The sequence below is a fragment of the Aedes albopictus genome, unplaced genomic scaffold (assembly GCF_035046485.1).
Source record: "Aedes albopictus strain Foshan unplaced genomic scaffold, AalbF5 HiC_scaffold_805, whole genome shotgun sequence".
NCBI classification, from domain to species: domain Eukaryota; kingdom Metazoa; phylum Arthropoda; class Insecta; order Diptera; family Culicidae; genus Aedes; species Aedes albopictus.
The window spans coordinates 1-17081 of NW_026917649.1; the positions used below are offsets into that span (position 1 = coordinate 1).

The window sequence follows — 17081 nt, forward strand, 5'->3', positions numbered from 1 at the left end:
ATTTACGGTACTTATACGCTTCTACATGCCCGTGGCCAATTCTTTACACCTTCTGAATCCTGGCGATTCTAGCAGCTAGAAGATCCTTCCAACCTCCATTAACATGGTGATTCTTCAAGATTTTCGTTACTGGATAATCCTTCCGATCTTGATACTTAGAATAGTTCATTATTTTTGTAACAAGGAGACTCCTCGAGTTACTCACAAATAGAATCCTTCAGATCTTACGAACTCTGTCCACGAGGCAATCGCAATCCTTGCAATCGAAAGATGCTTCCGATCTTCGCAACTCAAGAAAATCCTCCTGATTTTCAAAACACGGAGAATCCTTACGATTCTCGCAACTGGAAGATCATTCCGACCTTCGCAACCCAAGAAAATCCTCCTGATTTTCTCAACACGGAGAATCCTTACGATTTTCGCAACTGGAAGATCCTTCCGATCTTCGCAACCCAAGAAAATCCTCCTGATTTTCTCAACACGGAGAATCCTTACGATTCTCGCAACTGGAAGATCCTTCCGATCTTCGCAACCCAAGAAAATCCTCCTGATTTTCTCAACACGGAGAATCCTTACTATTCTCGCAACTGGAAGATCCTTCCGATCTTCGCAACCCAAGAAAATCCTCCTGATTTTCTCAACACGGAGAATCCTTACGATTCTCGCAACTGGAAGATCCTTCCGATCTTCGCAACCCAAGAAAATCCTCCTGATTTTCTCAACACGGAGAATCCTTGCGATTCTCGCAACTCAAAGTCAAAGGTCCTTCCTGATCTTCGCAATCGAATAAACTCCGCTCCATCTAACACCACTTTCTTCCCTTTGAAACAATTCTGCCCCGTAGACGGTCAAGAACCAAAAATCCGACATTCCCCTGTGATCCATGAGCAAACTTCAAAATGCTATTCGTTACCACTGTACACAACTAATACTGTTTGATTAACGAATCAAAATTATTTTTCATAGTACAAAATTACCAATGTGTCATCCATCTGCTAGAGAAAGTTCAACAGCTCCTGAAGATTGACCACCACTCCTACTTCCTCTTATATTATTAACAGATGCGCAGCAATAAGACGCTCAAGAGGTATTGCGACATTTGCACCCATTTAGACTCGGCCGAAATTCATTATCATCACAGTCGAATTTCGCACACGACTGGCATACACAAGTTCCGTTGAGTTCATCACAGGGGCATCGTATGCACAACAGGTAAACAAAATCAGTTAGATTAGTGTGAAATGCCGCAGGAAAATGATGATTCAGTGGATTCTCAAATTATCACAGTAGTCTAAACATCAACAAGAAACCCAATATTGCTGCGCACATTTTACCACTTCTCCCTTTTTCATACAAATTCATGCATTTCACCCCTCCTTGCATTCAACCCACCAATGGGTGCATATTAGCACTTTACTGGGTGACTTCCCCTCATCGTGCAAATGACGAGCATCAAAACAAACATTGTTCCGCCGGCACTGGGAACCGCGGAACCGCCCTTGCTTGGTCGAATCCAAATCGTGCAGATGAATTTCTTACCTGGCTGCTCCCCTTTTAATCCGGAATCCAACCGCCAACGAAACAAACAACAATTTACCGTGATATTCGGGCTCCATCCTCGTTCGCCAGTTGTAGTATTCGCCTCCGCCTCCGTCTGTCCCTGACTAATCTCCTCTCTCTCTCCCTATCGCTACCTGTCAATCTCTAAATCAAGGTCGTTCATGTGAGGTAGGAACATCTGGTATCTTTGCTAGTATTGGTGTTGTGTGATTAAGTATGACGTAACGTGTGAGAAGGTTGAGACGTTTAGTGCTAATACACTACACATACTTTGTACAAAAATATTTAGTCAGAGCGGCCGAAAATTATCCAAACAGCACTGCTTTTCTTCATCAATCGTATAAAGAATGCAAAACTTCGGGATAAATGAAGTTATTTCCGGATGTTACGCGGAAAATGCAGAATATAAACAAACATCAACTGCCATTTCAAATTAATAGTGAACTGTCGGATGAATTTTGACAGGTAAATGAACCAAAACAACTTGTATTTTCATGGTCACTAATATTACAAGTGCTAATAATATTAGTGGAAAATTGAGCCTTTATGCAACACAAATTTTTAGCACTTATAATATTAGTACTTGTAACTTGTAACTTGTAGCTAATATTATTAGCCCGATTATGCTACAGGGCCCAGTACTATCAAGTCTTTGGGACATTTTACTAAAAATCTAGGTACTTACAGTGCCATACTTTGTAAAAAAAAAATCGTCAAAGCGGCCGAAAATTATCCAAACAGCACATGCTCTTCTTCATCTATCGTATAAAGAATGCAAAACTTCGGAATAAATTAAGTTATTTCCGGATGTTACGCGGAAAATGCAGAATATAAACAAACATCAACTGCAATTTCAAAATAATAGTGAACTGTCGGTTGAATTTTGACAGATAAATGAACCAAAACAACTTGTATTTTCATGGTCACTAATATTATTGCGATTTTTTTTTCGACTTAGACTTTGATGCGATAAATTTCGTCGTACTCATATTTCGCTTTCGATTTCGCTGCCAATCTCAGTCGCAGGGTTTTTGCAACTCGCCCGATAATATGACAGTTTTCGCCGGCCGTCTCAATGTTTACCATTAAGGTCTTTTGTTCTCGGTCCACCAGCTGGTCATGTTTACACAACAAAATCAGCTGGTTCACCGATGTTTACGTTCATCCTTATAAGCTATTTTACGAGACGTGCTACCGATGGGCCGCTCATTGTTATTGTTTACATTTGATGTTTTTGTTTTCACGAAAAGTAGCATAACATGTGGTGAGCGCCAATCAGATTTTTGCTGACAGAAATGTTTTGATTTCTAATGTGGCATGTATCAATCCCCCGAGGTGCATGATATCACTAGCAGATAAAAAAAACCTCCCCACGGTCTACGGATATTGATTATAGTGGGCGGATTGACGCATTTTTGCAGATGAATGAACCCCGTTTATTTGATGGGCCTGTGTCACATGTTATGCTAGCGAAAATGTAAATAAATGGGCCCAGCGGTTGGACTTCAAAACTGGAAAACATTCAAAAAACAGCTGATTTGAAACGTCTCATAAAATGCCTTATTGTTCTCGGCTACCAGCTGTTTATGTTTTCACAACAAAACCAGCTGGTTTCGCCTGAATCGGGGAAAGAAGGCGAAAATGTGTCATAAATGTTAGGTTAGTGCCATATTTGAGCGAGTTCAATTTCGTCGCCAAAGTCTGATTATTCGTAAAAAATACAATACAAGTGCTAATAATATTAGTGGAAAATTGAGCCTTTATGCAACACAAATTATTAGCACTTGTAATATTAGCACTTGTAACTTGTAGCTAATATTATTAGCCCGATTATGCTACAGGGCCCTGATGGGCATTGAAGTGACAAAGAAAAGTAAATTTGGTGTCAAAGGACAACTGCACGTAATATTTTTGTATAATTATATTTCAGCTTTTCCTTCTGATTATATGTACTGCAGTAAAACAAATGTGGGAGATGTTCACGACATCCCAGAGCCACAGGCATCGGGACTCAAATTAAATGACATCGAGCAACGAATTGAGTCGCATTCGGCTTCTCAGCTCTTTCCCTCGTTACCCGCGGAAAAATGATGACATTTCAAAAAAGACATCCGATTGGAAAAAATATTTTACTACATTATTTCTAACGGGTTTGGCATAGTCTTTTGGCATAATGCAAATGGCATAAGCTGGCATAATAGTCGTTTGGCCTAACAATAAGTGAAATGTCATTCATCATTTTCTTCATGTATGATAAATATCTGTGTAATTTTCAAAACTGTATCAAACTTCACGGGATTCATCATTTTTGTACGGAGGTACAATGAATCCTTCCTACGCGGGAAAACTTTAAAAGGTATTATAAATTTTGTGTCAACATGTAAGTACAATACTCAGGTAGATTTAACAAGCATTTTGATAATATAATTAATGTTAATAAAGCATATTATACCTATTTTGGATTTTTGAAATCAAGTTTTGTTATCATTGAGTTTTTGAAATGATAACAAACTGATATCTCAATTTGATATTAAATAAAAACAATTAGGAACGAAAACTTGTTTTGATTTCATTTTGTTATCAATAACAAAATGAGTTTTCAATTTGTTATAGGTTTGTTCTCATTCCCTGCTCGGGCAGAAAGTATGGACGCACCAATCTTCAGTTGTCTGGGGTTGATCGATAGTTCTTGTTTCGGGCTATATTTTGGCTGTTTCTGCTTACTATTGGATCGAATATTCAAACGTTCTTTGCCACGATGATCATTGGATTTCTAAATGGTAACTTTTTGGTCATATGCCGCTTGGTGTAAGTTAGAAGGTTTTTTCTTGTGCTCAAATAACTTCATTATACGTTTATCCAAACGTGGGTTAGCAGGATCTTTATTTTTGACCCAATCTTTGTATATGCTCAAACGTGATATCCCCACCGTGTTTGCTGTTTGCTGCTTACACTGTTTTCTCACTTACTCCCTCTATATTTTGCCGATTTTCTAAGTGTCCTTTTAAGCTCTGTACAAGCTCTGTACATCATTTGTGCACATTTTTACGAATGTGTTCCCGTAAAAGTTGATGTATTTTGAAACAAATTGATGGAATCGCATTAACCGCTATACATATGCTGAGAGAATAGGTTGACCAACAGGATGTAGCCTACAAAAAGAACTACTAATCAATAATTTAAAAATACCAGTGTTTTCTAACTGCGTCCATACTTTCTGGGGCGGTCTTTACAACAGCGTGACTGCTGAAGGGTTTAACAATGCTTTCAGAATATAATGTTATTATATTTAATTTCATCGTATTGCGTGTAGTTAAAAAAGCTAGTAGGTAAATACAAATTTGCTAAGGGTGCTCGACGCTGTAGTAAAGCAAATTATCAGGTACCTAAGTATGTGAATACAGTGTATTGCCGTGTGCAGCATAGCTGTCCCATGTTAATAGGATTTCCCATAGAACATGGGACAATTATGCTGCACACGGCAGAGTAGAGTTTTAAGTTAGAAATTTTGATTCTTACCGATGGGCAGCATCTCGATCAATTCCGGCCTATGCGTGAGCGTCCGATTGACCAAATTACTTCCGAGCTGGGCCACGGCGATCGTTTCCGAGTAGATTTGCGCAAAGGCAAACACACTGACCAGCATGACCAGCACGCTGAGGAACCCAATCATGACGATCGAGCTGATGTCGTCGATGTAGGATCGAATTTTTGCACAAGCGTACCTATGGATGTTGGCGTTAACCCGGAGGATCCCGGGCAGGCACAGTGGCAGTAGGGCCGAGTGACGTGGGAATAACCAGAGTTTCAGTAGTTCCCAATAATCGTTTATTTGCTGGGTGACACACTGAACCAGACCCAGGTATTCCGCTATGCGCTTGACCACGTGGAGAAAAATCGGAATAACGCCCAGGAACAGAATCCAGGTGTGCATCCAGATGAGAGCTGCCCCGCAGGCATAGAAGAGTATTCTGAAGTACATATCGCTTTCCAGCGATTCGTGAGTTCGGTCCATGGTGCTGTTGATAGTGGCATTTCGAGTATCATTCATCGTACTTGACAGCGGAGTCGCGCTAACGTCCAGCTGCATTTTTGATTTGAGTTCTTCGATCCGGGAACCTTCCGAGGGTTCCACCTTGCCATCGTCTAGACGGTAGCTGGTCACGTCCAGCAGACTGTGCCATTTATCTATAAATCGAGCGTTTTTCTCGTCCTTTTGTAGATTGTAGATGAGCCCAATGGCTCCATAGGTGAGCAAGCTCAGAAATACAGGAACCTGAAGAGCTCCCAAGAAGCTGCATCCGTAGCCGACGATCAGTACCCACAGGAGCTGACCGATGATCAAGAACGGAGTCGAAAGCTCCGGTTTCCAGAGCATGTAGACGCTGACAACGTACAGCACAACGATTATGACCAGCTGGAAATGTATAGAAAAAAATAATAATATTAAATTTATCTAATTCTGTAGGTTTTAAAATGTTTCATGATATTGTAACAAGAAAATTAAGAAAAAACTTTCAAATAGATTTTTTTTGGTTCAATGTAAATGGTTTTTTTTTTCTTAATAGCTGTATCTTTGATAATATCGACCAGTTAAGTAATTTCCCTATGAAGATCAATACCACAGGTATAATACTCCATCTTAGACGAGTTTACATAACATCAAAGTTAATTAAATAAATTTTAGGCTAAAATAATCGGATTGAAAACGCCTAACAGTATGCAACGCGCGTACATCCATTTATAATTGCCAGTGTTCATTTCGCCCTGAATCGACTACAACATTGAAATCGCTATTTTGAGTAAGTTCTGATAAAAAATAGAATACTTCATCCATTGCTAAATCTGCATATACATGTAGATAAGCTAACAATTGGGTTTTTAAATTTAGAAAAATTCAATGATTTTATTCTGCTATTCTGCTATTCTGCTATTATCAACGCATCCCCTGGCTTTCGCCCATCTGCGTTGTCTTTTCACTAGGCAATACGTCTACCAATTGATGTTTATGGGCTTGCCGGACCAAGTCATGTAGCTAAGCCAAACACCCCACCTACAACTGTTGGGTAGGCACCATTGTCCCGCCCACTGGTCTTTTACAGCTAGTTGTAGGTGCATGTGTGCGTGTAAGTATTGGAGTGTGTGTGTCAGTGTTGGTGTATTGTAGGCGCCAACTCGTTCTAATCCACTCTGATAGCTAACACCCTATTGAACCATTACCCTTAAATTTGGCAATCTATGAAATAGAATGAGTTAAACGCCTGTAGAAAACAGTCAGTTAAATCAAACAAGGAATATTAGTATTAAAGCGAAGATACAACGAAGCAACGCCCCGAACCTCGAGAGCACAAACCCCAAGAACCAAATGACAGGCAGCGCCGATAAGTCGATCGACTGGCCACCATCAGTGAATAACCAATCGAGTAAACCCCCCAGCACAAACTGCCACCAGCTCTCCCGACCTGCGCCCAACAAATCCGAGGCACAGCCCAGCCTTAGCTTCACCTTAAAACCAAAATCTAGATTACAGAGCACAATACTTCCCAAGTAACCACACAGCTCGAGCCGCAAATCACGCACAACACGGCACAAATAAGACAAACACTACCACGCCCGTACAACCGAACCCGACCTAGAGTAGAGAAGGGTCTCTTTCCACTCCAACCCGGACTCAACTGCACCCACAGGGCAGCGCACCTCACCCACACCGCACTCATTCATGCATCACTGTCCGAGCCGCACGGTCACCTGGGTTGAGTCTATCTGCATGACCTCGCCCAACCCGTAACGCAGAGTTTAAGTCCCTCTCTTGCATTACAAAGTACTCCCTCTTCCCAAAAATCTGTGCGTGGTATAAATGAGATCTTAAGGCTGAAGAAATCGTCACCAATACAACCGCCAACACTGAGCACTCAATGATGTCGGCCTTATCAACGACGACCCCCTCAGTCCCAAACCCAATTATCCCACACTACCCAAGTAACCACCCTGCTGAAGCCGTAAGCACCACACGCACAAAGCACACACACCGACACGCACCACCCCACACAAACCACCAAGGCCGAACAAAAGCGGAAAGCGGTGCCACCACTGCTGAATCACGAGTTTTTCAGTATAATTCAGCAATCGTAGATCCATTCTTCGACCCTACTCAGCCCTAACGGTCCATAGCAATGCCTGTCAATATATGCGCCTCACACATGCAACCCCTACACCCTAACAGTATGGTCACTTGGGTATCCCTGGGTTTTGACATGATGGTCAGGGATCACAGCCATCAAAACGTTCCACACTTTATCAGGGCTTACGACCTGTAGACATGATGATTTCTCAATAGTTTCAAGCTCTTTCGGACCTTCCGCTATTGGAGACCATCATGGCTAGCGGTGTTAAATTTAGAAAAAATTCAATGATTTTATATTATTAAATGAGAGAGCACCTTTTTCTGAGCCACTATGATTTTTTTAGATTTTTAGAACTTTATTTTGATACCTGAAAACAATTTCAAAGAGATTTTTTCAAATGACCTTTTGACAGCTGGGCAACTGTTTGACAGCTCCGCCCAGTACAAAATGCGACGAGGAGTGATTCGACAAATCGCTCCCATACAAACTGCAAACTGATTTTAAAATAGGTTCCCGGGCACCAAAATTCATGAAAATTTGGATTTCGGCTCAGTTTGGCATGCAGATTCAGAATATGGAATTATCTCAACACGGCTAAAGAAGCCAATTATTGGCTTCTTTAGCGGTGTTGAGATAATACCATATTCTGAATCTACACGTTAGACTGAGCTAAAATCTAAATTTTCATGCCCTGGAACCTATTTAAAAAATAATTTGAAGTTTGTATGGGAGCGATTTGTCGAATCACCCCTTGTCGCATTTTGTACTGGACGGATCTGTCAAGCAGTTGCCCAGATGTCAAAATGTAATTTGAAAAAAATCTTTTTGAGATTGATTTAGTGTACCAAAATAAAATTCTAAAAATCTGAAAAAAATCATAGTGTCTCAGAAAAGGGTGCTCTTTCATATGAAATCAAAAAATCAATCCGTTTTTCAAAATTTAAAAACCCAATTCACTTGTTTTTTTTATGGTGGACACGCTCAAACACTCGTAATTACCTATTTGCTACTCCTTCGAAATTATAAGAAATCTACCATATGAAAAGCATACTTCAATTTCAATATTTTGGTTATTTTGAAGAAATTTAAATGGTACTTTTGAAAAATAGAACAATGACTTGTTCCTTTACACTTACACACTTAATTCAGATTGCCGGGATATCAGCATTTTTTCAAACTTTTGCCGAGATTCGCACAGCCGAGCAATCAGCAAACAACTATTTTGCCGGGATCTCAGCAATTTTGACAGTTCATTGCTGATAGTCGGCAATCGTTTTGCTGAGAGTCAGCTAACAAACGTCACTTTTTGCTGAGATACTAGTTAAAGATTTTGCTGAGCGGACGGCTGTGCGCGATTTTGCCGAGCCCGCAAATCTGTTTTGAGTGTGTAGGCCGTTCGCAATGCTGTTTTATTTTGTATGGCGAGTTTTAAAAATTTTAAAACTCGCCATACAAAATAAAACAGTATTGCGAACGGTCTTATGCATTAAAAGTTAGTTTTACATATAAATCAACGTTGCATCAAAAGTTAGTTTTACATATAAGTCAACCGTTGCAACGGTTTCGGAAAAAACAGGGGTATTCATTTCGCCCCTAATCCCCCTACCGAAATAAATATGTGATCGATAGATCGTGCACTTTTTTCCGCGTTTCAACCAGTGTGTGATGGTGCTGCGGCTTGAACGGCGCAGTATCATAACGTCCGAGGCCATAATGTCCCAGGGCTTTATGGCGCATTTTTTCGGGGCATAACGTCCAAACATGCAAGTATGCCACGAAGTCCAAGGTAAGAAGGCACATAGGATATTATGGCACACCTAAACTTTTGGACGTTATATCGCAAAAAAACGCGACTTAACGTCCGGGACAGTATGGCCTCGGACGTTGTGATCCGGCCCCGGCTTGAACCCTGCATTTTCTCCTATGAAATTACCTCTCTATCATCAATCCTCGATAGTATAGTGGTCAGTATCCCCGCCTGTCACGCGGGAGACCGGGGTTCAATTCCCCGTCGGGGAGACGAAGATTTTTTTGTCGTTGGAAAACATTCACCTTAAAGATTACTCACCATTTGCAACGTCAGCGAGCTGAGCAATGCGCGAAAAAGCGAGTGCTTCCACACGATGAAATTCCAAAGCGAAAGGAACACCTCGGTAGGAGCAACCCACACCACCAGTCGCAACGAGATCAAACTCCCGAATCCTATTCCGATGATCTTGAGATGTCCCAGCAGCCACTCGGTCAGGAACTCGCCCAACGAATCGATGCCCTGCACCGGAGCGCCCAACACACCCAGCACCAGATACTTTTCGTCTTTCTCGATGCGCTCGATCCATCGGTTGAGAGCTTCCGCTATGCGCTTTTTCGCCGGAAACAGAACGGCTCCGAACAGGAACGCCCACAGCAGGGGTTTGAAGAAGGGGGCCAGCACCAGGGTCACACCGACGACCACTGCCACTACGGCCACCATCATTACGTTGTACAGCGCATTCCGGAGGGGTTTTTCGTGACCTTGATTCCGAAGCACCAGCCACGCATTAAAGAGACCGTCGATCGAACGCTTGAACGGTGCCGGACTCGGACGGGTACTCATTTTTCAGATTTTTCCAAGGAGCAGCTGGGCGGTGGTCAAGCAATTTTACGGCCGAATCGTTCGAGATTCTTTATTAGTGGATTGTGCAATTTGTTTTAACACCGCAACACACGTTCAGCACACTGTAAATTACACCATCTTCTTCGTTCCCCGTAATCACTGTTCAATAATGCACAATATTTTGTTCAATGCAGTTTTTACCTGCAGCATGCAGGTTTTTTTCTTTACGGCTCGTGTGTTTTACATTATAGATCTATTTTTAGCGATGAAATCATAAACAAAGCGGCTGGAGCTGACAGTTTTCTATCACAACAAAATTGGGCGCTTCTTTTCTAAGCATTCGACCTCTTCATTCGAGCAGTTAAGCATTAAGCGCTGTTTGCAGATCAGAAGGAATTTCTCAGCCTAGGGTAACGGTTGAATTTTGGACCCCTAGAGGACATTAGTTTGAATTTAAGTCAAAATCATACAGATTCAGAGGGTATTTACACATAGTGATGATGTTAGTATGTTCGTAAAAGCCTCCGCTGTTCGTTAAAAATACCCACAAGGTAATTCCTGGCTGAAAAATTGATGAAAAAAACTGATTTTTGAATCATCAGTTTTCACTGTTTTGGACACCCCAATATATTTTGGACCCTCTTCAGTATATATTTTGGACACCCGGTGTTTGAACTCGTTTAAAACTATTTTGGAAGGATTTGTCGCTTAAATATGCTGGATCACATCTTAATTACTTGATTGACAAAGGCTGATTAGACGAACTTTGCGAATTAAATGCGCTAGAATGGTAAACGTTTTTGTTTACATCTACAAGTTTCCTCAGCACCGCCATCTCTTTTTGTAAACATGATGCGACACTCGCACGGATGACGAGATTGGCAAAAAATAATTTCAAGGCAAATAAGGATATTTCCAGCTAGGGGCAAGACACTCAATCCGGAGCAACTCTGAGCAATCCTGAGTAACTCTTTTTGTTCGAATCCATTCAGAAACGTCTCTACGAAGCGGGAAATCAGGCAAGACTGCTCGATTTATCACCGGTATCAGGCAATACTTCGGGAAAACCAGAGTGATCCTGAGCTATCCAGAGGAATTCTGAGCAACATTTCGATGACAGAGTTACTCTCGTTGTATCTGTCTTGCCCCTAGATGTAAACCTATTGTAATCTCTTCAACGAATTAAATTTAGAAATTTGCTATACATTACATATACCATAGAAAACACTGTTAACATAAGAATTCATTGTTTTTCTATTGTTTTTACATCAGATTCAATGGTCCATTTTTATACGGGTTAACCGTTATTGTAATATTGAGGCACCAGTTTGACTAAAGTTTGAAATACATAACAACTCATGAGATAACTGTCAAGTTTGATTCAAATATAAGTTAGATTAAAAAGCGAACCCACAGACGAACCTATATCAGAAGTCATTTCAGTGTTCAGTCCAGTCCATATATTGTCTATCCGGTTGGAATCAAGACCGACATTCAATCAAAAATTGCAATTTTCTTGGCCCACAAGTGACGCAACTGTTTCGCATCTAGTGCGCTGTGTTGCTGACAGCAACGGGAAGGATGCGCACTACTTTTGACATGATTAAAAAACGTCGCGAGTTGGGTCGCGTCGCGACTTGATTGTGCGAAGTCCGGTTTGGTGGCGGCCCGACAATATTAAAGATGGCTCTACGTCAAAGATAAAGTTTGTCAATCGCATTTGATTCGATTGTGGTCGAAGGCTTGGGGCAAGACACTGTGCTGGAGAGTACATTTTTCTTCACAGAGTTGCTCAGAATTTCTCCGGATTGCTCCCGTTTATACTTAAGTGTTGCCTGATTTATCGCAAAATCAAAACAATATTGCCCGATATCTCGCTTTTCTTGCAGTTTAGGGGTGTTTTTCAATAAATTTAGTCGATCATTGGTGAAAATGGGTTTAAAACGAGATATAGCCAAATTTGGGTTCTCGCACAGAAGAGCCGATATGAGTGAAAAGAACCTATATTTGGGTTGTTTTCTGGTTCCGTGTACTAGTAGTTGAAATTTCTCGGAAATTTCTGGGCGGAATGGTTGGCCGGGATATGAATTAATCTGCTCGAATTTTCAATCTTATGATTTTTCTAACCACCTATTCGTAAGCCCCTCGCTTCGTCTTAAAATGCTTCGAAAGCTGCTGCTGGGACAAACACATGCACACAGCCAACGCAGTCGCGTCGAGCAGTCGGTCGCAGTTTGTAAACAATAATCAAAACAAAGCAAAAATCCGTTACGTTTGTATTCTTTGTGGGGTCTGTTGTCAGACACGGCTAAGACCGATAACGGTCCATCTCGCCCACGTTTGTATTCTACACGGCGATGCAAAATAACTGTATTGTTTAAACATAATTCTGGCGAAAGTAAAGCTATCGGCAGCAGGGGAAGAAATATGAATAGCTACCCGGAACAAACGGAGCAAATCAGCATCTACCAAGACGAAGTGGTTACCCTGCGACAGGATGTCCCCAAGCTTTACAAAGGCTTTCTGATGAAGGAATGCCAAGTGGTGGCGAATAAGTTGGTAAGATTCTGTGTCTCAGTCTCAGATAGAGAATTTCCGGTAATATTATTTATCATTCCAGGCCGATGCCAAGTTCAATATCCCCCGTCAGAATTTGGAAGGCTTGAAAAATTTGTACCGAAACCAGGTGGACTTGGAAGGTACGCGATTGCGGGATTCTTCTGTTTCGGCTCGGCAACTGCACAATTACGCCCAAATGTTGCGACAGTATACGCAAGGTGAACAAACTACAGCTACTAAATAGAGACGGTAAGAAACGTTGTCCATGTATTAATAAATTTATTTCAATCATTTTCTATATCTAAAATTGTATGCACTTCGTTGTAAATCATTTCCAAACAGTCCACTCGCGGGTTCAGGTGCTGAAACACAGATAAAACATAGTTGAAGAAATTTTTGAAGTAATCCTCGAATATCTTCTGTCAGCCAAACTAATTAAATGATTTAAATAATACAAATTTATGAGAATCGATAACTTAGTGACTTTCAACCTTTACTCAGCTGAGACCTTGGCTGAAGTAATATTAAACATGTAACCGCTATTCAAAATCTTACATTTAGCAAGGTTATTGCAGGCCTGCTTTTTAAGAGATTTCCTTTGGTTAAAACCGTCAGAATGAAGACAACTTTTAGCTGAAATAGAATAAAGCAATTGAAATTCATAAGTAGCTCCGTTTATCACTTGAATTGCCTTACATTGTGGAATGCTTCGTTTATCACCACATCGTGGATGTGCTTGATGGGAATAAGTACGTTCTTGGTAGAACCACCTATGAAATTGGTTGAATACTGCAGGGCAAAATCTTTCACTAAAACTAAGCTCTCTGCAAAAAATAAAACAGATTATTATTATATAAATTACTTAACTATCTCGCTTTAATTCAACCCACCATTTCGCACTATCTGTGTATAACTGAATGCGATCAGACCGAGCAGAATCACAAATGCGCCGTGGAACCACAGAACGTTCCTTCCACTCCCGACCATCAAAATTGTCAATGCATACAGGAACAATACCGCGGCGGCCAGCTTCAGTCGTAGCAAACGCTCGCGGTTCAGTTCGACGTTTTCAATCGACAGATTCAGCACGTTTGGAGATTTTTGTACGATCCTAGCGTTGATTTTGCGGCCGCAGTTGGTCCAGTAAGTTCCCATGGTTTATCCAGCCGAAATAAAAAAAAAAAACTATCGACCCATCGATGTTGCTGACCACTGGTGTCAGTCAGAGATGGGTGGTGGGCAGGGTGGCCAGATGGTTTTCTTCGAAATCGGTAGATTTACTGAATAAAAATCGGTAGTTATCGGTAGGCTTGAAAAATTGGCTTGTATTGGAATTCTCAACAAAGCCAGACATATTTAGTTGAAACATAATCAACCTGATTAATATTTAAGAATAAAGATACCCACAGAGCATGAAATTCGAAAATCGTGGAAAATATTGAACTTACATGATACTAAGCGAGATACTAAGTACTGAAATAATACAGGTCATCATCATTGTATTCTACCATCATATTTCCAGAGATTATTTCCATGGATAACTCCAGGAATTCATCCAACAATTTTATCGAGGTATTTCTTACGGAAATTCTTATGAAATTATTTTTGGTGTTTCTCAAGGAATGCCTTTTGAAATTCCTTCAGGAACTTTTGATAAGTTAACACCAGGAATTTCTGTGAAGTTTTCTTCATAAATTTCTAATGGGATTCCTTTTTTAACCCTTCAGGACGCGCGTCCTTGAATGTTAAGATTCCTCCAGTAAATTCTGATTCTTTGAGGAATTCTTCCAGGCAAGGGCATAGCTAGCTTTTCGGCCAGGGGGGGCGAGCACCCTTACACTGAAACCCACTTTGCAGTAAAAAGGAGTTCAAATACTTCATCATTTAAAAAAAAATAAAAGTGAAGTATGAAATATGGGTGATTAACAGGAATGGTTCAATGGAAGAATCATATATGATTATAATCCTGAGGAATTCCTCAAGATATTGCTTCAGGAATTTCTTAACAAATGCCACCATGAAATTGATTTTATCCAGCAGTTTCTCCAGAAATTTCTTTAAAACTTTTCCAGGTTATTTTAATGTAGATATTCCAGCAGAAATTACCTTCGGAAAACTTGCAGTAATTCCGTTGGGAATACATTCAGAAATTTCTTCAATAATTCCTCCAGAAGTTTCATTACGAATTTCACCATGCATTCTTTTGAGAATTTCCCCAGTAATTCTTTACAAATATCATTCTTAATTCCACCAGAAATCCGTTTGAGAAGCTCCAGAAAAATACTTTATGAATTTCTCCGGGAATTCTTTCAAAAATTCCAATCAAACTAAGATTCCTTTCCTTGAGGAATACCCTAAGAAATTTTTGGAGAAATTTCTTCGAAAAATCCTTTAATGAATTCCTTCGAAATTACCGGAAAAAAATCTTTGAAAATTTCTTCTGAAATTCCTGAAGGAATATCTTTGGAAGTTGCTAGAGGAATGCATTCGGAAATTTTCAAAAGAATCAATTAAAGAATAATTTCAGGAATTTATTTCAAAAATCCATGAGGAATTCCACCGGAAATTCCTTGACAAATTCTTCAGAAATTTCTTGAGGAATTCCTTTATTTCTAAAGCTTCTTGGGAAATTCCATAAGACATTCCTTCGAGAGTTCTTCTACGATTTCCTTTAGAAGATTCTACGGGAATTCCTTGAGGAATTTCTTTAAAATAGATTTAGCATATTCCTTGAGGAACCGAAGGAGTTTTCGTGACGAATCTTCCGAAAATTCCTTGAGGAATACCTTCAAAAAATCTTGGAGGAATTCATCAGGAAATTCCTGTGAGAATTCCTTCCCAAATTCCTGAAACAATTCTTTCGAAAATATTGAAGAAAATCCACTAAAAGTCTCATGAGATATCCCTTCTGAAATTACATAAGGAATTTCTTTAAAAATCCTTCAAAACTTCCTTGAAAAAATATTTCGGAAATATCTGAAGAAATGCTTTTTGTGATTTTTTATTTCCTAGAGGAGCTCATTCGGCAATACTTTGAAGAATTCCTTTAAAAATGCCTTGATAAGGAAAATTCGGAAATTGTTAAAGGATTTCGTATGGATTTTTTTAACATATGTCTGAAATGTCTTATGGAATACCTTTGGAAATTTCGTGAGAAATTGTTTGATAAGTTCGTTGAGGAATTTTTAGGGTTTTTTTTATAAATCTTTACGAAATTCCTCAAGGAATTCCACCGAAGGATCCTTGACAAGTTTTTGAGGACAATCGTCAAAAATTTTTGGAGGAATTCATTCGGAAATTTTTGGAGGTACTTCAAGGCAAATCCATAAGAAATTACTTTGGAAATTCCGGGAGGGATTTCTTTGGAAATTCGTAGAGGAATTCCTTCGGAAATTCAGAACAAAATCCTTTGAAAATTCCAGGAGGAATTCCTTTGAAAATTCCTGGAGGAATTCCTACGGAAATTCCTGGACAAACTCCTCCGGAAACTCATGGAGGAATTCTTCGGGAAAATCCTGGAAGAATTCCCCCGGAAATTCTTGGAGGAATTCCTTCGAGAATTCGTAGAGGATTTCCTTCGGGAATTCCTGGAGGAATTTCTTCGGAAATTCCTGGAGTAATTCCTTTGGAAATACCTGGAGAAATTCTTTCCTGAAATTTCTGGAGGAATTCCTTCGGAAATTCATGGAGGAATTCCTTTAGAAAATCCTTGAGCGATTCCTTCGCAAAAGTCTTGGAGGAATGCCTTCTGAAATTTATGGAGCAACTCCTTCGGAAACTCGTGAAGGAATTCCTGGAGAAATTCTTTCGAAATTTCCTGGTGGAATTCCTTCGGACATTCATGAAAGAATTCATTCGGAAATTCCGGCAGGAAATCCTTTGAAAATTCCAGGTGAAATTGCTTTGAAAATCCCTGGAGGAATCCCACCGGAAATAACTGCAGAAATTCCCTCGGAAATTCCAGGAGGAATTCCTTCGGAAATTGCTGGAAGATTTCCTTCGGAAATTCCTGAAGGAATTCCTTTGGAAATTTATGAAGGAATTCCTTCAGAAATACCAGGAGGAATTCCTTCGGAAATTGCAGAAGGAATTTCTTTGAAAATTCCTGGAGGATCTCCTTCGGAAATTCCTGGAGGATTTCCTCCGGAAATTTCTGAAGAAATTCATCCGGAAATTCATGGAGGAATTTCTCAGGAAATTCCTGGAGGAATTCCTTTTAAAATTCGTGGAGGAATTTCTTCAGA

At 40.1% G+C, this 17081-nt stretch overlaps 2 protein-coding genes, 1 long non-coding RNA gene and 1 other non-coding gene across 5 annotated transcripts; 2 read left to right on the forward strand and 2 right to left on the reverse strand.

Annotated features, from left to right (window-relative positions):
- Positions 1-1635: 1635 nt before the first annotated feature.
- LOC134284789 (transmembrane protein 245-like) lies at positions 1636-10539 on the reverse strand. Its single transcript, XM_062844061.1, has 3 exons — positions 9754-10539; positions 5080-5977; positions 1636-4712 (listed from the first exon to the last, which is right to left on the reverse strand). The coding sequence occupies exons 1-3, from the start codon at positions 10276-10278 to the stop codon at positions 4663-4665; spliced, it is 1473 nt and encodes a 490-aa protein (XP_062700045.1). The 5' UTR covers positions 10279-10539; the 3' UTR covers positions 1636-4662.
- Trnad-guc (transfer RNA aspartic acid (anticodon GUC)) lies at positions 9633-9704 on the forward strand. Its single transcript has one exon. It is a non-coding gene; the product is annotated as a tRNA-Asp (tRNA).
- A 1966-nt stretch (positions 10540-12505) lies between the features above and the next one.
- On the forward strand, positions 12506-13386 carry LOC109621266 (uncharacterized). 2 transcript variants are annotated; one of them, XR_003891810.2, is made up of 3 exons: positions 12506-12837; positions 12899-13086; positions 13180-13386. It is a non-coding gene; the product is annotated as an uncharacterized LOC109621266 (long non-coding RNA). The 2 variants fall into 2 exon arrangements; XR_009995942.1 differs by lacking the exon at positions 13180-13386 and having other exon boundaries at positions 12513-12837; positions 12899-13137.
- LOC134284788 (uncharacterized) lies at positions 13079-15586 on the reverse strand. The gene is made up of 4 exons (XM_062844060.1): positions 13728-15586; positions 13534-13661; positions 13393-13470; positions 13079-13199 (listed from the first exon to the last, which is right to left on the reverse strand). The coding sequence occupies exons 1-4, from the start codon at positions 13990-13992 to the stop codon at positions 13122-13124; spliced, it is 549 nt and encodes a 182-aa protein (XP_062700044.1). The 5' UTR covers positions 13993-15586; the 3' UTR covers positions 13079-13121.
- Between the last annotated feature and the right edge of the window lie 1495 nt (positions 15587-17081).